At 46.5% G+C, this 22,500-nt stretch overlaps 3 protein-coding genes across 3 annotated transcripts in view; all 3 read left to right on the top strand.

Annotated features, from left to right (window-relative positions):
* kif16ba (kinesin family member 16Ba) overlaps positions 1-9,717 on the top strand; it is a 20,856-nt gene extending 11,139 nt beyond the window's left edge. Inside the window, 10 exon segments of the mRNA XM_079335569.1 lie at positions 1-286; positions 288-674; positions 753-896; positions 973-1,081; positions 1,494-1,541; positions 1,855-1,902; positions 7,434-7,556; positions 8,941-9,030; positions 9,121-9,204; positions 9,289-9,717. The exon segment at positions 1-286 is cut by the window's left edge and continues 656 nt beyond it. Coding sequence (XP_079191695.1) covers positions 1-286; positions 288-674; positions 753-896; positions 973-1,081; positions 1,494-1,541; positions 1,855-1,902; positions 7,434-7,556; positions 8,941-9,030; positions 9,121-9,204; positions 9,289-9,450 — 1,481 coding nt within the window. The 3' untranslated portion in view covers positions 9,451-9,717.
* LOC306820568 (uncharacterized protein) lies at positions 3,336-7,309 on the top strand (the record flags this gene model as incomplete). Its single annotated transcript, XM_079338448.1, has 2 exons — positions 3,336-3,391; positions 3,475-7,309. 2 exons carry the CDS (start codon positions 3,336-3,338, stop codon positions 6,335-6,337), a joined length of 2,919 nt encoding a protein of 972 aa, XP_079194574.1. The 3' UTR covers positions 6,338-7,309.
* An 11,978-nt stretch (positions 9,718-21,695) lies between the features above and the next one.
* The window catches only part of LOC306819963 (sodium/calcium exchanger 1-like), a gene marked incomplete at its 5' end in the record, with an annotated part of 8,365 nt that continues 7,560 nt past the window's right edge, over positions 21,696-22,500 (top strand). The window contains 2 exons of the mRNA XM_079337590.1: positions 21,696-21,741; positions 21,845-21,895. Of these exons, the coding sequence (XP_079193716.1) occupies positions 21,696-21,741; positions 21,845-21,895 (97 nt within the window). The remainder of the gene's footprint in view (positions 21,742-21,844; positions 21,896-22,500) is intronic.

The raw sequence follows: 22,500 nt of genomic DNA, 5'->3' as shown, positions 1-22,500 counted from the left end.
AGGAGCTGGAGCACCTGGAGGAGGGGCTCCGGCAGCAGAGGGAGTGCCTGGAGAAGGAGGTGGCTGCCGAGCGCACCGCCCTGCTGCTCCTCTCTCACGGCCTCAAAGAACGCCAGCAGCAGCTGAAGGAGGCGAAGGAGAAAGGAGCGCAGGACGGCAGCGCGGCGTGTCAGGAGGAGCAGCTGTTCAAGCAGGCCGAGCACCGGCTGCAGTTCAAGGAGCGGCAGCTGGCCGGCGTGGCCCACAGCCTCCTCCCCGCGCTGGCCGAGGAGAAGCAGCGAGCCGTGGAGATGTTGGGAGCGCAGCGGAGGAGGCAGGAACGGGAACTGTGAGGGCCCGCCGGGCCTGGACAACACGCTGTACCAGGTGGAGAAGGAGCTGGAGGACAAGGAGGAGAAACTCAACCTCCACTGGAACAACGCTCAGCAGCTGCAGCAGCTGCAGGAGACCTACGAGTTCACGGCCAACGTGGCGCGGCAGGAGGAGAAGGTGAGGAGGAAGGAGAAGGAGATCCTGGAGTCGAAGGAGAAGCAGCAGAGGGAGGCGATGGAGCAGGCGGTGGCTCGGCTGGAGAGGAGGCACTCTGCTCTGAGGCGCAGCGTGTCGCAGGAGCCCGACTCCGAGGAGCAGAGACGCCGGAGCCTGAGGACGGGGGCGGAGCTGGACCAGCAGAGGTCAGAGCTCCGACACAGGTCACTATGTTGACCGGATATCAGACCTCAGGGACACAACTCCTCGTCTCTGTCTTTCAGGGTGGAGCGGGAGATCCAGAAGCTGAGGAAGAGGATCAGTGAAGGAGAAGACAACCGGAGCAACGAGGAGAAGACGAGTCACAACAGCTCCCCGGTCAGCCACGTGCAGAGTCTGAACACGCTGCTGCCGCTGTCAGACGACCGGTACGCCTCACAGCCCCCCCCCTCCCCCTCCCCCGTGTGTCTCCCTCCCTTCCTCACCGTCTCTTTGTCCCATCAGGATAAACGCCTACATCGAGGAGGAGGTCCAGCGGAGGCTACGGAAGATGAATCTCCTGAACGGCAGCAGCAGCACCATGGATCTGTCTCTGTCCTGTGAATCACTCAGGGTAAGATCTGACCCCCCCCCCCCCCCCCAAACTCTGCTCAATGTGTAACAATGTGAGGGACTTTAATAATCCCAGAGGAGCCCTGACACGCTGACGCCCCCGTGTGGTCTCTTTGGGTAATGACCCCCCCAGATGTTTAAAGTTTAAAGGGTTTTTTATCCACTTTTTCAGACGTTGGTTGAAACTGTCTTTAGGTCCTGACAGACATTAATAACTCAGGTTCTCTGAAAGAGGAACAAAGTAAATCCATCATCTGTATCAGTATCACTTCAACCAATGTCTGCCACGAGATGATGAACCAATCACAGGCCTCCCTGTCTCCTGCTGTGAGCCCCCCCCCCCCCTGTAGGAGTGGATAAAGACTGCAGGTTGTGTCTCTGTAGAACTGATATGAAGCTCTTTAACCCCGCAGGACGAGGAGGAAGTTAGCGACTCTAGCTCTGTTAGATTAACAGACGAGGTAAGACCAGGATCCAGCTGCTCTGTCTGACCTAATGAGACCCCCCCCCCCCCCCCCCCCCCCCCCCCCCCTGCAATCTGCATGATTCTCCCCAAATATGGTGATGGACCCCCTCTGTCCCCTCTGTCCCCTCTGTCCATCTTGGTTTGAAGCTTCTTTTTGATCTGTTTTTATTCCCCTCTCTTTGTCCCCCTTTCCGTCCTGAATCGATGAGGACACTTCTCCCCCATGAGACATGCTGCTTCTTTTAAATGTTGATATAATATTTGATGATTGCACGACTGCACCTTGATATTTGGTTTTATGATTTCAGGACGATGAAAAGCTGCAAAACATGAATCCGAGGAGGCTTAAATATGAGGTAAGACTGATTATCTGTGTTTCAGGGATACTCAGGGATGTAACGATACACTGAAGTCACCACATGATCCGCCTCTTCAAATTCAAACTAAGTCCTGAGATTAAAGTCCATTTATGGACGTTATAAACTCAAATTAACAGCCTGGGATTTTAAAAATACAATAAATAAACAACAACTCAGGTTTGCACTCGTCACCTCCACGCAGCCAATAGGAGGGAAGATCCGATCCAGCTGAGCGAGATGGACTCACAGCTAAGATAGGAACATTTTAAATTTACACCAGAGAGAATATTAAACTACACACAAAATGAAGATGTGATCCACAAACTTTTTTAACACTAAATGCGTGAAGGTCTTTATAAGTTAAGACGCTCTGCAACAAATCAGTCGTCAAAACATCTTTGATTTAAATGTAAATATGATTTAAATTCTCCAACAGTAGAAATCCTTATTTTATTATCTTTCATAAATAATTCAAACGTTTTAGTGTTGAGGTTGTAAAGTAACAAACAACGATGCATCAGTTTTTAAAAAGGGCCAACAGCTTCAGCTTCTGGCGTCCAGCGAGAGATGGCGCCCTCTGCTGGTGCTGCGATGTGTTTACATTGTTGAATGGTGAGGTATCGTTGCATCCCGAGGGTTAACACAGTTTATCATTACTGATCTGAAGGCATGCTGCGACGTTACCGTGGCATGAAAACAGAAGTGCCTGTTATTGTTAATCTGCATGGAAAACAGAATTACACAAAATCAAAACCATGTTTAATTCATCGATTAATTGTTTGCTGGTTTCCATTTTAAGGGTGAAATTTATTTTTGATAAATCCTGAACCGTTCGCTTCAGTCAGACCGCTTTGGTTTGGTTTGGATCCGACAGTATCGACAAGACGAGTGGCTCTTGTGTCGGTCTTCACTTTTGTCAACTCTGAGTTTTTATTTTGCTGACGAACATATTTTCAGTCAGATTAGATGTAACATAGACGATGTCGTCTATAACAGCTTGTAGGAAGTCTGTAAATATGGAATGACTGATGTTCAAACGCTGCTCTACTCATGTTCCTGTTGAACGTTTCTACTTCCTAATTTGCATGCCAAGCCTCCTCACACTTTTGATTTTGAATCACGATCAACTCACCTGTGCACCTGGTGATGGCGGACCTGTAATTGTCCATGGGGTGGATTATGGACAATTCAAAGATCCTTCTCGTCCTTCTTGACGATTCAGTCATGGACTCCTCCCCCCCACTTGTGCACACAGAAAGCCCCCGGGTTGCGGTCTAGCTTCCTGCCTGCCCCGGAGCTCGAAGCAGACCCTCCTCCTCCCATCCCAGAAAACACGTTTGGTGAACCACAGAAGGATTTTTTAACGATTCTCAGAGAAGATGAAAATAAATCCAACGCTGACGTCTGGCTAGAAGGAGAGCAAATGCCTGATGAAGATGATGACTCTGACCAATGGTGGCAAAGAAGAGGAAAACATGAGCTTGGAGTAGCACGCAGTAATGTTAATGAACGAGGCCATGTTAGTACTGTAAAGTTTTGTTCTACACCAACGTACACATCGACCTACAGGTTTGACGAAAACAAGAATATCAATGATGAGGAAAGAAATGATTCTGGTTGTTATGTTTTGGGTGTAGAAAAAAAGGTGAAAGTTCAGGCTAAAGAGTTGTTTGGTTATAGATCATTGGATTCTTTTGCAAAGGAAAACGTCAAAGACCAAGCAGGTGACCCAGGAGTTCAAGAGGCCGTTCTTGCCGATAATGAGTCCCCAAAGTCTCAGAACTCTGTCTCTGGTCTTACTGATGATCAGCCACCAAAGTCTCAGAACTCTGTCTCTGGTCTTACCGATGATCAGCCACCAAAGTCTCAGAACTCTGTCTCTGGTCTTACCGATGATCAGCCACCAAAGTCTCAGGACTCTGTCTCTGGTCTTACTGATGATCAGCCACCAAAGTCTCAGAGCTCTGTCTCTGGTCTTACCGATGATGAGTCTCCAAAGTCTCAGACCTCTGTCTCTGGTCTTACCGATGATCAGTCGCCAAAGTCTCAGACCTCTGTCTCTGGTCTTACCGATGATCAGTCGCCAAAGCCTCAGAACTCTGTCTCTGGTCTTACCGATGATGAGTCTCCAAAGTCTCAGACCTCTGTCTCTGGTCTTACCGATGATCAGTCGCCAAAGTCTCAGACCTCTGTCTCTGGTCTTACCGATGATCAGTCGCCAAAGCCTCAGAACTCTGACTCTGGTCTTACTGATGATCAGCCACCAAAGTCTCAGAGCTCTGTCTCTGGTCTTACCGATGATGAGTCTCCAAAGTCTCAGACCTCTGTCTCTGGTCTTACCGATGATCAGTCGCCAAAGCCTCAGAACTCTGTCTCTGGTCTTACCGATGATCAGCCACCAAAGTCTCAGAACTCTGTCTCTGGTCTTACCGATGATCAGTCCCCAAAGTCTCAGAACTCTGTCTCTGGTCTTACCGATGATCAGTTGCCAAAGTCTCAGAACTCTGTCTCTGGTCTTACCGATGATCAGTCGCCAAAGTCTCAGAACTCTGTCTCTGGTCTTACCGATGATGAGTCGCCAAAGTCTCAGAACTCTGTCTCTGGTCTTACCGATGATGAGTCGCCAAAGTCTCAGAACTCTGTCTCTGGTCTTACCGATGATGAGTCCCCAAAGTCTCAGAACTCTGTCTCTGGTCTTACCGATGATCAGTCCCCAAAGTCTCAGAACTCTGTCTCTGGTCTTACCGATGATCAGTCCCCAAAGTCTCAGAACTCTGTCTCTGGTCTTACCGATGATCAGTCCCCAAAGTCTCAGAACTCTGTCTCTGGTCTTACCGATGATCAGTCCCCAAAGTCTCAGAACTCTGTCTCTGGTCTTACCGATGATCAGTCCCCAAAGTCTCAGAACTCTGTCAACAGTTCTAGCAATTATCATTTATCAGAGTTGCAGAACTCTGTCACTGGTTTTGTTAAATTCATGCAAAATCCAAAGGAAGGCATTCAAAGTCAACTGAAACAAGTGATGGATTCAACAGTTGGGAAAGGGATGGTCGGCAGTACTTACGCTTTGGGTTATTTTTCTGGCAAGCTGTCTGAAGCGTACAAAGACGCTGGTAGAAGGCTGCAGGGCACACGGGACATCATCCGAAACGTAGGAGTAGACGATATGAAAGAGGTGCTTTCTCAGTATGTGACCATGGTGTCCAAAGATCTTCCACTGATTCATCGGATGCAGCTTAAACCTGAACCAGAACCTTCTATTCCATCAGAAAACAAAGTCATGTTGGTTGATCAGTGGAGGGATCAAGACCTTAGTCTTCCTCGGAATTGCAGCATGCCTGCAGTCCCAGGTGTCTCGGGGTGGCCTGAAGGCTCTGTGTCGTTTCTGAAGAACACATCTCCTCAGGTGTTTTATCAAAAGCTGGTCCAGCTCCCACTAGCCTTATCTCAGCTCCAGTCACTTTCATCCCAGAAGGTTTTGGAAAAGTTGGAATATCTGGCACCTCAAATGGAAATTAAGAAGATTTTAAGCATCTTCTGGCTCAAAATTGCCAACAAAAAGCAGCCGAATCCAAAGCCTGGGTGCTTGCTTTTGTCAGAAAATGATCTAGTAGTGGTTTCAAATGAAAGAAATTCGAATCACTCCTTATCAGTTTTTCACCATTTCAATCTCTTGGAAATCAAAGAGGTCCAGATAAGCTTGGCAGGTCAGCATATCCGCATTATTGGATGCACTGAAGACACAGTTTTGGTGGTTTTTACCCACAGCAAGGAGCTCACACAGGAGTTCTGCAAGGCCCTACTGAAGACCCTTTCTCCTGAACAGTTCTCTGAAGGGACCGAAGAGCACCCGTTACTCTCTGGCGACCTCATGGGGCTTTCTTTGGATTGGGCGTCAAAGGTTCCTGAGATCGTCCTGGACAGTGGCTTTCACATCACGTCCAGATTTAAGCGGGTCCTTGCAGATCTGCTCTACATCATCCACGGGAACATGGACAGTCCTGGCAAACCTTCTCTGGCAAACATCTATCCTCTGCTTTACACCAGCGTCAAAGTCATGAACTCTACCCGTGTGCATCAGGACACCATCTTTCAGTTCCTCCTGACGGACACTCATGTAGCTCTTCTCCGGGAGGACGGTGTCTTTCATCCAGCGCCGCGGGGATCCAGTCTGGTCCCATCCCAGCCCCAGTTCCAGGGACTTGAACTTCGCAGACGTTCTGACATCAAATGTGTTCTTGTGAGGCAGAACGACAACTGTCTGGTGGTAGAAATCTCGTTTACATCTCACAAACTAGAAGCCCCCGAGCAGAAGGAGGACTGGAGGCCAGACTCAGCTGAAGTGCCCTCAGGTGGTCGGTGCGACTCCTGGAAGTTATCCTTCGGTTGTACCTCAGAAGCTGTGATCTTGATAAATCATCTGTGCACCTAAATATCTCACCTCAAGGCAGTGACCGACATCCATCCACAAACTAAATGCGATACCTTGGGTCTGAAATAAAAATGATTTTTTTGTTTCAGGATATGTTAACCATTTTGTTGCCATTCGATGGGGCAGAGAAATCAAAGAAATCACCTGATCGGTGATTCTCGATCATGCCAAAGTAAAAACACGGCAAAACGGGGATTCTGGTATTTTGACATCAGATAAGGACAAGAACTGTGTTCCTTTAGACGGCTGCATCGAAAACAAGCTGCAACCAATGAGGGCCCACGTGCCTGATGGAGTTGTCAGGATACTAAAACGTTACAAGTAAAAATCTAAAAATATGGACACCAAAACGTCAAAAAACTAAATATGTCGACACCCTTGAAAGTTGATTCCTGATTTCAGTCCTCAAGGATTTGCAGACAAACTCCTGCAGATCCTCTCAGTTGCACAAATACGTTGGGAACATTTCAGCAGCGACACAATGTCGGTGCATTTGTGCCATTAAGACTTTGAAGGAGTTTTTTTGCAGTTTCAGTTTGAACTGTGTCCACTCATAAACTCACCTGCTGCGCTCTCATTGGCTGGAGGAAACACACCAGCTCCGCCCACAAACGTCCCGAGTCAACCAGAAGAGTAAAATCCAGTCAGAGGACAGAGTCTCTGCAGACACAGTCACACATGTACGGCGGCCCAGAAGGGACAAAGGAGAAGTCTGTATTTTATTTTGAAGGAGAAAGCTGCTGACTCAGTCTTTGTTCCTGTCATAGTAAAACATGAATGGATGAGAAAAGGAAAATGTGTTTTGTCTGTTTGTTCTTTGGTTTAAAGAATGTGATCTTCTGTGATTTGTGATGTGATTCAAAGGGAGGATGGAGATGTTCATGTTGTACGATGATGACTAACAGACTGTGAATGATTTGCTTAAAATTCTTTGCATTGAGAGAATATGATGAGAATAAAAATTGAAGTATGTTTGCTGTCACCTGTTTCATTCGTAGAAAGTCGTTGTCGTTGCAGCACATTGTCAACCCTTTACTCTCCACCTCTTCCCTCTCTTCGTCTCTCTTTCTTCCCCCCCGGTGACTCCTCTCTGCAGCACCTGGTCTCTCGTCCTCTGGGGACGAGCTCCGACGGCCTTCAGGAGCCCGTTAGAATTAGCATTCCTCGCTACGTCCTGCGCGGGCAGGGGAAGGACGAGCACTTTGAGTTCGAGGTGAAGGTGAGTGCTCTCAGCTCGGTTCATCCTCGTCACCTTCCTGACCTCCTTCTTCTTCTTTCATCCGTCTCTCCAAGGCGCAGGTCACCTTTTTATCCTGCCGACTTTAGCAATGCAATCCATGATCTGTAAAAGCAACTGCACGTATCTAACGTTTGTTTCAAAAAGCTGAATGTGCTCTCTACAGTTCTGAACGAAGAATCCACATCTAGTTGCAGTCTGTAAAGCTTTCCCCGTTCTAACCTCTCTCACTGTAGCTTCAGTGTTTAGCCAGCTCTGCATGTGGTGGACACTGTAGCTTCAGTGTTTAGCCAGCTCTGCATGTGGTGGACACTGTAGCTTCAGTGTTTAGCCAGCTCTGCATGTGGTGGACACTGTAGCTTCAGTGTTTAGCCAGCTCTGCATGTGGTGGACACTGTAGCTTCAGTGTTTAGCCAGCTCTGCATGGGGAGGACACTGTAGCTTCAGTGTTTAGCCAGCTCTGCATGTGGTGGACACTGTAGCTTCAGTGTTTAGCCAGCTCTGCATGTGGTGGACACTGTAGCTTCAGTGTTTAGCCAGCTCTGCATGTGGTGGACACTGTAGCTTCAGTGTTTAGCCAGCTCTGCATGGGTCTGTAAAGCTTTCTGCGTTCTAACCTCTCTCCATGTTTCATCTCCAACATTGATCCTAGTTTGAGCAGCTTTCTGCTGCTGGAGCTTATTAGAAACATGCAGAGGCTTTTTAGCTCGGGTACAATCACTTCTATCTGAAGCAGTTCCACTGCCCGCTTCCATCGCTGCAACACCTGTTCACCTGATAACTGCTCTCATATCTGGCAAACCCAGGGGCGTCCAAAACGGCCTTCAAAGCCCCGCCTACCTTCTCTGGTCCAATCAGATCCAGAGCATTCAGGAGCAGAATCTAAAGTTAGAAGGAGGACATACTGGCTGCTGCAGGTTTCCTTCATGATCACAGAGGAGGAGAGCAGCTCTCTGATTGGTCCTTTCATGTCACGGCCTTCGATCAACCAGAAGGTTTTTTCAAAATAAAAGCAGGGTTGAAGCTGAAGATGGTAACATTTTTATTTCTAAATGTGAATTAATGGAATTTCAAGCACGTGATTCCAAATGTTGACAGCCTGAAGTCAAAGTTTGGATGTAAATAAATGAAGGTAAATTCACTAAATCAGGCTTTAGTCGTCGTTTGTGTAGCTAACAGTTGCTAGTTGTCGTCAGTTAATGGCTGTCTTTTGGTCATCTCATTATTTTGCTCTACCTTCACTCATTTATTTCTTTAGATCGTATTCTGTCTCTGCTGTCTGCCGGACGGTTTGTCAAGCTTTGCACTAAAATAAATAAATAAATGAAATGTGTCTGTAAGAAGCGTTTGTCCCTCTCTCCGTCAGATCTCTGTGATGGACGACATGTGGACTGTCTTCAGACGTTACAGCCGCTTTAGAGAGATGCACAAGAGCCTGAAGTTAAAATACCCCGAGGTGAGACGAGTGATGGGCGCCGTGGCGTCAGGACTGTTTGTGAGCAGGTTCAGGTCACAGGGTCGCTGACACCGGAGCTTTCTGTTTCAGCTCGCAGCTCTGGAGTTCCCTCCCAAGAAACTGTTTGGAAACCGAGACGAGCGGATGGTGGCCGAGCGGCGTAACCATCTCGAGGTGAGTTTTCACGCTTCAGCTCAAATTTCGAGGAGAAGTGTCCGAGGTCCAGAGCTGAGCTGACCGTCTCCTGTTTCTCTGCAGCGCTATCTGAGGAGCTTGTTCCGGGTGATGCTGTCGTCCGCCAGCTCTCCTCTCAGAGCCGACGCAGACGGCGGCTTCCGTCTCACCAAACACGCCATCTGCGAGTTCTCGCCGTTCTTTAAGAAGGGCGTCTTCGAGTACAGCAGCCACGGCACCGGCTGACCGGAGCCTCAAACTTTTTCTACACCGAAAAAAAAAAAAAAGAAAAGAGAAGAAAGAGGTGACGTGCTGGAGAGCGTTTTGTTTCCGACCTCGGTCCAAGAATGAAAAACGCATGCAGGTCAATATCCTCTCCAGCCTTGTGACTTCCTGTGAGGCCAAGATCTCCAACATGGCGGCCATGCTGCACTTACGACATGTAGAAACTTTGTGGTGATAAATGTAGCACTCTGTCTGAAGAGTTAAATAAAGTCAAGCGGGTCTTCAGGGTGGATTAGGACCCGACTGTTCCATCTGCACATGTGAATATATAGATATGATGTTTGTACACCACTCCCTCTGATGCTCAAACTTTACTTCCTGTTTGGCCCCCGTGTCCTCCTAGCTAGCGTCTTCTGCAGCGAAAAACGTGCAGCGCCCGGCGCCTTTTCTGGGAGTATTCCACCAAGTTGAAAATCTTTCATGTGTTCAGAAAGGCGCCGCTGACATCGCCGACACTCTTTCCGAATGTCTGATATTCCCCGTGTCTTTGTTTCTTAAGGATCGTGTCTTGTGGCGTCGTCTTCTTTGCTCCGCGTCTCATCGGGAAATAAACTAATAAACGAGCAAAAAGTAAGGCAGCAGTGTGGGTCTTTGAGGAGACTGTTGTCATAGCGACAGGGCGTGGTCACGTGGCCTTAAAGTAACATGAACACGATGAGGACTGTCACTTCAGGAGACAAACAGGCTCAGATCTTGCTCCAGTAATTAATCACCTTTTAAAGGAAGAATGTGCGACCAGTAGGTGTCGCCCTCGAGCTCCAACATGAAGCTAAAACAAACAAACCTCCTCCACTGTAGTGTTAGCATGCTAATGTTAGCGCTCTTTAGTTAGCTTCATGTAAAGTGACACAGAATGATGTAAAAACTCTTCATCCAATAATCAGTGAGTATGTTCTTCTTCTTCTTGACTCAAACAGCTTTTATACACAAGGGGAGGAGCCATGTAAACACAGCTCTGACAACAACACAGCCAGCAGGACTCCAGCTTCTCCCTCACTGGAGACAGTCAGGACTCACACACACACTCACACAGGACACACTGATGAGTTATCAGATACTGATGAGGAACATGTGGCACACTCTTCCTTTAACGTCACACGTTTGCATGTTGCGCCTCTTCAAGGTGCTTTTCATGTTTGAAATGACTTCCTGTGTAATAACAGCTCTCTCTCTCTCTGCAGGCTCCTTTCTGTTATAGTGTCAGAAACAACCGGAGCCTGTCAGGGACAAACGTGTCAGCTTTGACTCTGTTTCAGCCTGTTTCTCGGCTGCAGACTGAAACGATCTGCTCGAATGATTTGAAATCTTTTTGAGCCGAAAATTCATAAAAGGCCTAAAAAAATAAGAGTCAGGTTTAGAAACTGGTTCAGATCGGAGACTTTCAGCAGAAGTAGGAAGAGAGAGGGGAACATCTGTCATCTTTCACACCTGAGTTTATTTATTTATCCAATCAGACGTGACGTCAGTGAGTGGCTCCGCCTCCTCGTGGAGCTGCAGGGACTCGAGCCGACGTCCTCCAGAGTCGCTCATCTTTGTCATCAGATGTTGATGTGCAGGGTGTGTCTGTCCAGTGTGAGACCATGAATGTCAGTAAAGGGAAAGTACCAAACCAAACTCCGTCCTGTGTTTCTTCATCCTCATTTAAGTTGGACTTCTGTTCTCATTAGCGCTGAGTTACCATGGTAACTGATGCTGGTGAACGAGCGCGTGTCAAAGAATGTCCGACGGCTGGAAACAGACTCCAAAAAGATGGTTCCATCAGGTGAGTGTGCGCGCTCATGTCACTCATGTCAAGTTCTTTCAAACAAACCAAAATCCTTCACGTCCCACGAGGACCCGCCCTACTCTGTCTGTGATTGGCTGGTGAAAGGAGAGAGACAGGCAGACAGACCAACCAACAGAGAGAGATAAAGCAGGACGTCGGTCTGCAGGACTGAAATGGAAATTCATTGAGTCAATGAAAGAAAGAAAAGCAGGTTTCTTCCTGCCTCCATCATCTCTGCTTTTATTTCTTCTTCGGAGAAATATAATGACACTAAACTTGACATGTCATCGTAGTTACTGAACACTGGTGACTTTCATTTGACACAAACACACAAAGCTTATTAAATACCTCAATGTGTTGTCTGTTTTCTGTTCAGATTTAAAAAACTAATGAACTTAATAAAAGCTGGTCAGACACAGCTCATTTACATATTTAAAGCTACAGACACAGCTCATTTACATATTTAAAGCTACAGACACAGAAACAGCCTGTTCTGAGCAGAGAGGGGGCGTGGTCAGACACAGTTCATTTACATATTTAAAGCTACAGACACAGCTCATTTACATATTTAAAGCTACAGACACAGCTCTTTTACATATTTAAAGCTACAGACACAGCTACAGACTCCCCCCTGAACTGGGTGGGGGAGTTTGAGCACCCGAATGGCCATAGGAGCTATGTTGTCGGGGGCTTTGAGCCCCCAGCAGGGTCACCCAAGGCAAACAGGTCCTAGGTGACGGGTCAGACCAAAAGCAGTTCACAACACCCCTATGAAAGGAATACGAACAAGGACCGTGACGTCGCCCGGCATGGCGGAGCCGGGGCCCCACCCTGGAGCCAGGCCTGGGGTTGGGGCCCGCAGGAGAGCGCCTGGTGGCCGGGCTTTTGCCCGTGGGGCCCGGCCGGGCTCAGCCCGAAAGGATGACGCGGGCCGGTCCTCCTGTGGACCCACCACCCACAGAGGAAGCCGTAGGGGTCGGGTGCAATGTGGATCGGGCGGCAGTCGACGGCAGGGGCCTCGGCGACCCGATCCCCGGACGCAGCTTCTTGCGTTTGGGACATGGAACGTCACCTCACTGGGGGGGAAGGAGCCTGAGCTTGTGCAGGAGGTTGAGAGGTACCGGCTAGATATAGTCGGGCTCACCTCCATGCACTGCTTGGGCTCCGGAACCCAGCTCCTTGAGAGGGGCTGGACTCTCTACTTCTCTGGAGTTGCCCGCGGTGAGAGGCGGCGGGCTGGTGTGGGCTTGCTCATAGCCCCACAGCTCAGCCGCCAGGTGTTGGAGTTCACTCCGGTGAACAAGAGGGTCGTGTCCCTACGCCTTCGGGTAGGGGACAGGTCTCTAACAGTCGTTTCGGCATACGGCCCGAACGGCAGTGTGGAGTACCCGGCCTTCTTGGAGTCCCTGGGAGGGGTGCTGGACAGTGTTCCGACTGGGGACTCCATTGTTCAACTGGGGGACTTCAATGCTCACGTGGGCAACGACAGTGAGATCTGGAGTGGGGTGATTGGGAGGAACGGCCTCCCTGATCTGAACCAAAATGGGCTTCCTCCGTAGGGTGGCTGGGCGCACCCTTAGAGATAGGGAGAGGAGCTCGGAGTAGAGCCGTTACTCCTCCACATCGAGAGGAGTCAGTTGAGGTGGTTCAGGCATCTGGTCCGGATGCCCCTGGACGCCTCCCTAGGGAGGTGTTCCGGGCATGTCCCTCCGGGAGGAGGCCTCGGGGTAGACCCAGGACACGCTGGAGAGACTATGTCTCTCGGCTGGCTTGGGAACGCCTCGGGGTCCCACCGGAAGAGCTGGAGGAGGTGTCTGGGTGTCTCTGCTTAGACTGCTGCCCCCGAGACCCGGCCCCGGATAAGCGGCAGAAAATGGATGGATGGATGGATGGACACAGAAACAGCCTGTTGTGAGCAGAGAGGGGGCGTGGTCAGACACAGCTCATTTACATATTTAAAGCTACAGACACAGAAACAGCCTGTTCTGAGCAGGGCTGAAATAGAGGGGTTTATAGACATGATCAAATACAGGACCAGAGTGGATTTACAACAACACACTTCACACACATGATGAAGAGGAGCGAGGACACGCCTCAGATTGATGGTGGTCTTCCTGTCAGAAGTGTCTGAAAGAGCCGTTTGTTCAGTCTGCAGCTCAGTGCTGATTCTGGACTCTGAACTCACAGCACAGGGGACTTTTACAAAGTTCACTTTCACAGGAATATTGTGCCACTTCACACCTCACCTGTCAGAAGTGTGTGTGTGTGTGTGTGGGGGGTGTTCATGAGTCTCTGTGGTTGAAGCTGTTCCGGAATCTGCTCATGTGTGTGAGCAGCATCCTTCCCTGAGAGCAGGGGAGTGAACATGGTGTGTGTGTGTGTGTGTGTGTGTGTGTGTGTGTGTGTGTGTGTGTGTGTGTGTGTGTGTGTGTGTGTGTGTGTGTGTGTGTGTGTGTGTGTGTGTGTGTGTGTGTGTGTGTGTGTGTGTGTGTGTGTGTGTGTGTGTGTGTGTGTGTTCTTGTTCTGATCTGTCATGTGACGTGTGTCCCCTGCTATGAACATCACATCCTTACCTTTCTCAGAAACAGGAAAAAAAACCCACAATCAGATAAACACTTGCAGCCTTCATTTGATCAGGCAATAAACAAGTGGAGAGTTTGATGAAGGGAGCGTTAGGTCGACATAAAACAAGCATGAAGAATAACACCAGAGATTCTTCATGTCACCAGAAGGAAGATAGAAGTCTTACAATTAGTTTGTCAGGAAATCAATCATTCAAAGCAAAAGTCATAGGTGAAGACTTCTCCTGAAGAACACACAACACAAACAGTGTTTCCATGGAGATGAGGTCCATGTGAAGGAGAACATGTGTGACGTGGACTCTGGAGCACATTCATCAGGCTGCCTGATAGTGTTGTGCTATTTCATTGATTTGATATTCTTTATTAATCCCTGAGGGGGAAACTCTGTTTCTCACTCTGTTATTGTAGAGACATGCTTCACACACACACACACACACACACACACACACACACACACACACACACACACACACACACACACACACACACACACACACACACACACACACACACACACACACACACACACACACAAGCAGGACCTGTGGACACGCATTAATGGAGAGATGTCAGAGTGCGCCGGGCGTCCCCACTGGAAGCGCCCCGAGCTGCTGGGGGGTCGGTGCCTTGGGGGGTCGGTGCCTTGGGGGGTCGGTGCCTTGGGGGGTCGCTGCCTTGGGGGGTCGGATCTTTAATAAGAAGAAGAGACGATGATGAAAGCAAATAATAAATAGGAATATAATAAATGTGTTTAACAGGAAATGACAGATGTTCATGTTCACACACACACACACGCACAGACACACACACACACACACACACACACACACACACACACACACACACACACACAGACACACACACACAGACACACACACACAGACACACAGACACACACACACACACACATAGACACACACACACACACACAGAGACACACACACACACACGCACAGACACACACACACACACACACACACGCACAGACACACACACACACACACAGACACACACACACAGACACACAGACACACACGCACAGACACACACAGAGACACACACACACACACACGCACAGACACACACACACACACACAGACACACACGCACAGACACACACACACACACACACGCACAGACACACACACACACACTCAGACATACACACATATACACACACAGGCACACACACACATACACAGAGACACAGACACACACACACACACACACACACGCACAAAGGTGTGAATGGGAGTGTTGACCATGTAAAGAGACAGGAAGTGTCGTCATTAAAAACAGTGTGATCTGTGTGCTGGGCTCACTGCCTGCAGAGGACACTCTTCTTTCAGACCCTCCTCTTCTTCACATGTAAGTAGAGTCCTTCCTCAACATGTCTGCTAATGTTTGAGTGCTGCTGTCTTCTTCTTCTTCTTCTTCCACCTGCTAACATGTTTGATCGTCCGTAAAGTCCCAGCGAGAGAGGAGAGGAGCAGCCATGAGTTTGATCCGAGCAGCCAGTCTCTTCATCGTCCTCGTCCTCCTCTCTGTGTCAGGTACTTCACATCCACACTTTCACTCACTTTGGGACTAAAAAGAGGAAGTGTGGGAGGGATTCATGCACACTGAAGCTCACCTGTGTGAAAAGTGGATCAGCTTCAGGTGACTTGATTTGGAGCTGGACTTAAATGTGGTTGCAGGGAGACTCACATAGACTAAATAATGCAGGGACAAAACATCAAACAGGAAGTGTGAATGCACGGTACACGACTAAAAGTGAAGAAGTGCATCAATGTGTCTGTTCCAATCCAACACATGATGGACAAGTTGATCTGTAAGAGGGGCGCCATATCTTCTACCATCAAACCCTGCTACTTCCTGCTTTAAGAGGGAGATCTGATCCAATCAGCTGCCTCCACTCTGACCACACACACACACACACACAGTCAGAGACACACACATACAGAAACACACAGAGACACACACAGTGTCAGAGACACACAAACACACACATAGACACACACACACACACTCAGACATACACACATATACACACACAGGCACACACACACATACAAACAGACACACACACACACACACACACGTGGCATGGTGTGTTTTAATAGAGAACAAATATTTGCCCCTCTTTAAATTTTGAGGCTTCTAAAGACTAAACTGTGAAAACATCATCAAACTTCACTGCCTGTATTATTATTTGATCATCTGAGTGAATGTCCTTCGTATGGGTGATATTATTCCTGCTAAAGTCAGCCTGATCAGCAGAGGGCGCTCTAAGCTTCAGTGATCAACGTCTGTTCGTCTACAAACATTTGATCATGTTTTCATGGCTGGCACTAAAATATGTGAAGGTGATCAGAGACACTGACATGTGAGCAGGTTTAATCTGTGATGAAGCTTAACGAGTGTAAACTGTGCTAACACATCTAAAGTCTCTCTCTGTACTCTTATTAAAGGCCTGAGCTCAGGGCAGCTACAAGAACCCGGCTCATGGTTTCTGTACCTTGAACAGCAAGAAGAACAAAGTCAATAATCTAAAACATGTCAATACAAAATATACTGATGTTTTCTTCTGTAATGTGGTACATTTCATTATTTCCATGAGACAACATGCAGTTTGTACTGACAGATTTTGTGTTTTCAATCTGTAACCTGTTTTATCTTTTTCTCTTTAGTGAATGCTAAAACTTCCCACCTGTCTATAATCCACAGGACAAAATAAGCTTTACAGCTCCAAACTATATTTCATTTAAATAACCAATACAGCCAACGTGCATGTCAATAATCCATTTACCTGATATAAATGTGGTTTCCATTTACTATATTATAAAATGCAAGTCTTTATAACATCATTAAACTTATACTAATAATTACAGATGATAAGCAACATTTTGATTTTGGGACAGTTCAAATTTAGTTCGGGACGGTGTCGAGAAAAGTTAGTCTGGAGCCCTGATACACAAACAAATACACACAAACACACACACACACACACACACACAATCAGCAAACACACACACACACACAATCAGCAAACACACAGACACACAAACAAACACACAGACACACAATCAGCAAACACACACACACATACATACACACACACTGTTGTGAAATATTACGTTAATATTTACGTGTTAAATTGATTAACACACCTCGTAAGAAGAAGGGCACCACCTGGCTCACCAGGAACAATTGTATTAATTATGGAAATTAATAAATTTCATTAATTATGAAAATCAACAAATTTATTGATTTATTATTTTTTTTAATCAATCTCAAATCTAAGTTATGAGTTACCCAAAACGTTCAACAACTATGAATCAACACGAACACACTTCTAAATGTTATACGTGACGTTTAATGAAGAAATTAAACAAGAACAGGAAAAACAGAACGATCTTAAAAAGCATCAGATATATGAAGTAAAACAAGGAATTACAGATACTATCCTAACTGATTTAGTATGGTACGGTGTTTAACGTCTTTCTAACAAAATTATTGATTAGATTCGGATCAAAAATTATCGGACAAAAAAAATTGTAAAGAGAAAAGAGTGGAACTATATTACGAGCGGATATGGCCAGGGGGAAGAGTTCAGACGAAGAACACTCTTGACACGTATTTCTGAGTAAACAACCAAACTGCTGAGTATCTTACTGTATTCGCTGAACAAACGAGTCCGCAAAGTGGTACTGTAATCTTGAGAGCGGATTTTTGGGACGATCCTTTTCAATTTTACAGCCCGGAATCCACCGTAGTGAACAGGTCGGAGTCGATTTAGCGATTCACTCAGAGATGTCTCGGTGCGTTCACGTCAGCTTTCCCAGCTCGGATGAATTGTCCAGAAAAGTTTGATAAACGTTCGTCAATCTTCTGCTTACTGAAATGGCCAGTTCAGTTTAATTCAGATAACGAATCGTTCAAGTCACTTGTTGAAAAAGAAAGAAAAAAAAAACAAACAACTGTCCAGGATAAAAAAAAAACTTTCGATTACAAGCTGCGCGTCCACGGCTTAATCGAATGTCTCTTGGTTTTGTAAATATTGAGAAAAACAAGAATCAAAGTCAGAAAACAACAAAGTCGCTCTGGAGTAAAAGTTTCGCTTTGAAGACAAGTCCAAGAACGGAGTATAGAACAAAGAAAAAAATTATACTAGGAATAAAAAGTTACAAGCAAAAATATGTGGGTCCAGCCTGCAGCGGAAAGGCGCACCTTTTAAAGGGAGCACCGAAGATACATACGCCCACCTTGATGACGTTTCTCTAGGCGGGGAAAAAGGAAAATATTCTCTAAAGCTCTAAAACTAAATCAACGTAAACACTACACCATACCAGAGTTCCTACTATCTTTATACACAAGAAAAAGAAATGCAGAGTTTTAACCTTTGGAATAAAACTAACGAACCATTATTGAGTTGTAACAAACATTGATTTAAAAGAACCACTAGATGGCGGTAGCGCTCCATGAAAATCTTTGAGTCAAGACATTGAAATGATACATTAAACATGATTCCTCGTAAACTTTGCAGTAGATTGTCCGTTTTAAATCCTGCTTGGATGAAAACGTTAGTTTAAAGGTTCTAAGAAAGATTATTCATCTGAAAGTGAGAAATACAAGTTAATTAATATACATCTGAACATGAAGGCATATGGTCTGTTCATTTTAGGAGAGTTCACTGAAGGGTCAGGCATTCCTTGGGGAGAGATTAAAGTTGTCCTGCAAATCAGAGGTTTGTGGCCAAAGTGTTTTTCTAAGTGTCAATGGAATTTATTAACAAAGGAAGAAAAAGTAGTTCCAGATGGTTTTTGCGTAATGAAGTCTTTTGAAGATGTTTACATGAGATGCGATAGCCTTTATGATTCAAGGTTTGAAGGATTCAGACTGAGTGTCTTGTCGAAAGGAAGAATGGGGAGGGTTATAAAGTTGATTTATATAAAGGGACATCTGGCAAGGAGCGAAGGTGCGTGGCTCCAGCATCTCCAGAATCTCCAGCAGATAGGGCACATCACGTAACACACACACACACACACACACACACACACACACACACACACACACCATCACACACACACACACACACACATACACACCATCACACACACACACATATACACACACATACACACCATCACACACACACACATACACACCATCACACACACACACACACACACACATACACACCATCACACACACACACACATACACACCATCACACACACGCACACACATACACACCATCACACACACACACACACACATACACACCATCACACACACACCATCACACACACACACACACACACATACACACCATCACACACACACCATCACACACACACACATACACACCATCACACACACACACATACACACCATCACACACACACACACACACACACACATACACACCATCACACACACACACACATACACACCATCACACACACACACACACACACACATACACACCGTCACACACACACACACATACACACCATCACACACACACACACACACACATACACACCATCACACACACACACACACACACACACATACACACCATCACACACACACACACACACACATACACACCATCACACACACACACACACACACACACACTCAGTAGACTGCGCTCTCTTTGTACAAATATAATTATATTATATTTTTAGTGAATTCTTCATATTCAATATGAAGAATTCACAAAAAATATAAAGAAATAATTAAAGACTAATATGTACGAGACTAAATAAGATAATAGTGCAGTGGTGAGTAGTGCAAGAGGATGAAGTAAATGCTAAACAACAACCTGCAGTTCCTCCAGTGTCCACTAGAAGTACAGGAAGTCACATACTGATCGAGGACTTTGTGACGTGGTGCGGTGCCAACCATCTGCAGCTAAACACCTCCAAGACCAAGGAGATGGTGGTGGACTTCCGAAGGAACAAACCACATCCAGAACCTGTTTCCATCGGGGGGGGTCGACGTGGAGGTGGTCAGGACCTACGGGTACCTGGGGCTGCAGCTGGATGACAAGTTGGACTGGTCGCCTAACATTGACACTACCTGCAGGAAGGGACAGAGTCGTCTGTACTTCCTGAGAAGGCTGGGGTCCTTCAACATCTGCAAAAAGCTGCTGCAGATGTTCTACCAGTCTGTGGTGTCCAGCGTCCTCTTCTACGCCGTGGTGTGCTGGGGAGGAAGCTGCAAGAAGAGGGACGCAGCACGCCTGGACAGACTGGTGAGGAGGGCCGGCTCTGTGGTGGGCACAGAGCTGGATTCACTGGTGACAGTGGTAGAGAGGAGGTCTCTGGACAAAATGCTCTCCATCATGGACAACACACACCACCCTCTGCACAGCACCTTCACCGGGCAGAGGAGCATGTTCAGTGACAGACTGCTGTCACAGTCGTGCTCCACGGACAGACTCAAGAACTCTTTTGTCCCCCTATAGGCCATAAGACTGTACAACACTTCACTGTCACGGCAGGGAAGAAGCGCACGGTGATCCCTGGACTCATTTTTCACTTTTTCTCACTCCTCACCTGCACTGCTGACCTCAGAGTCAGCCTCCAGTTGGACACTTTAATGCATATTGATAGTCACCTTACTGAGCACTGGTCACTTTAATGATAATCACCCTAATCATGTCTGGTTTCATCCTACTGTTGTGTTATGCTACATCTGTAATGGTTGACATGATCACCCTAACTAGGTCAAGTTTCACTCTATTGTCTTTGACACTTAATGCTAATCTGCTCCTCAATAGTTGGGTACTTTAATGACAATCACCCTAATCACTCCTGGTTTCACCTTATTGTTTTGGACACTTAATGCTAATCACTGCTCCTTTATGTTGCTGAACACTTTAATGGCCCAGTCTGCATCTCTGCATTGACTGTTTAATGACTGTACTCACACCTCTGGCACTACCTCAAACACCTCTGTACATGCACATGGAACTAGTTTCTAGAAGGTCAGCACTTTGTTTCTAAGGCTCTTTAACTGTTTACAGGTCTCTTTTAATCAGCACATGTTTTTCTCTCCTTCACAGGTTATGTACATTATGCTATATAAGTTTAAGTCTAATGCTAATGCTAACTGCACAGGTTTAACCTGTAATTATATTTACTCTTAGTCACATAGGGGCTGCTAAATCTTGTTTGGGGGATTATTGTATACAGAGGGGAGGGGGGACAGTGGGTGTGTATTGTAACTAATGTCTTGTGTCCTGCCTGTCTGTATACTGCTACTGGATGCCTTGAATTTCTATCTATCTATCTATCTATCTATCTATCTATCTATCTATCTATCTATCTATCTATCTATCTATCTATCTATCTATCTATCTATCTATCTATCTATCTATCTATACACACCCATTTAAAAAAGTCTTTATATATTTTTGAGTCTTTAAAGTGATTACAGTCTGATAGAATCATGATCAGATGATTTTTAGACGTTGAGATATGTTGAGGTTTTATTTGTTCTTCTTAAAGTTCTGAATGTTGATGGTTGTTCCTGATGTGCTCTGTGTTGCAGCGGTTCAGGGTCAGGAGGTCTGGGGTGTGACGTGCTCTCCTGATCGGATCTGTGCTGTTAAAGGATCGACTGTGAAGATGAGCTGCACCATGATACCCCCAGAGGGAATAAACCAGGAAGTTAACACACAGGAAATATTTTGGTCTGCTAAAGATCCTGAATATGATGTAGATGTTAAAGAAAACCCCCAGTATTCAGGCCGTGTGCAGAGAACCTGTGTGAGGAACAACTGTACTCTGACCATCACAGACGTGAGACTGACAGACTGGGGTGAATACGTTATTAAGAGAAACATGAGCAGATATTCAGAGGAAGGTTGGGTCCTCCTGGAAGTCACAGGTAATATTTCAGACTTTATTCTCTGAGCTCAGTTTCTAACATGCTGTATATACATGTATTTACTTGTGCATGTTTGTGTGCTGATATTTCTCCTCATGTTCAGATCTCAAGGTGAAGGTGAGAAGACGAGATGAGACTGGAGTCATCTTTATGTGTGAGAACACATGTCCTCGTGATACCTCCTTCATCTGGTTCAAGAATGGAGAGGAAATCAAACATGAAACATCACATGATTATTCATCCAATCAGATTCTTCACACAGACAGTTATTCCTGTGCTGTACCAGGACAAGAGAAGTTCCCGTCTCCTCCAGTGTGTGAGTTTATTTACAGTCTTCACTGATTCACACCATCACACACACACACACACACACACACACACACACACACACACACACAGACACACACACACACACACACACACACATACACACACACACACACACACACACACACACAGCCTTTAAAGGACCAAAGCTGTTCAATATAACACGTCCACCATCATCTGATGTGAGTGTAAACACTCTCTCTGATTCTCCTCCAGATGCTCCAAAGCTTCCCTCTGTGTCACTGAGTTCCCACGGTGAGATAAAGGAGGGCTCTTCAGTCAATCTGACCTGTAGCAGTGATGCTAACCCAGCAGCTAATTACACCTGGTACAAGGTGGACGGACCTCTAAACCCTCATCACACATCTTCAGGAGCAACGCTTGTCTTCAGCTCCATCCAGTCCTCTGACTTCGGGGAGTTTTACTGTGAAG

The sequence above is a fragment of the Symphodus melops genome (assembly GCF_947650265.1).
Source record: "Symphodus melops genome assembly, chromosome: 2".
Classification (NCBI taxonomy): Eukaryota; Metazoa; Chordata; class Actinopteri; order Labriformes; family Labridae; genus Symphodus; species Symphodus melops.
Note: the sequence above shows the minus strand (reverse complement) of the source record. Positions and strands in the feature narration are given on the sequence as shown.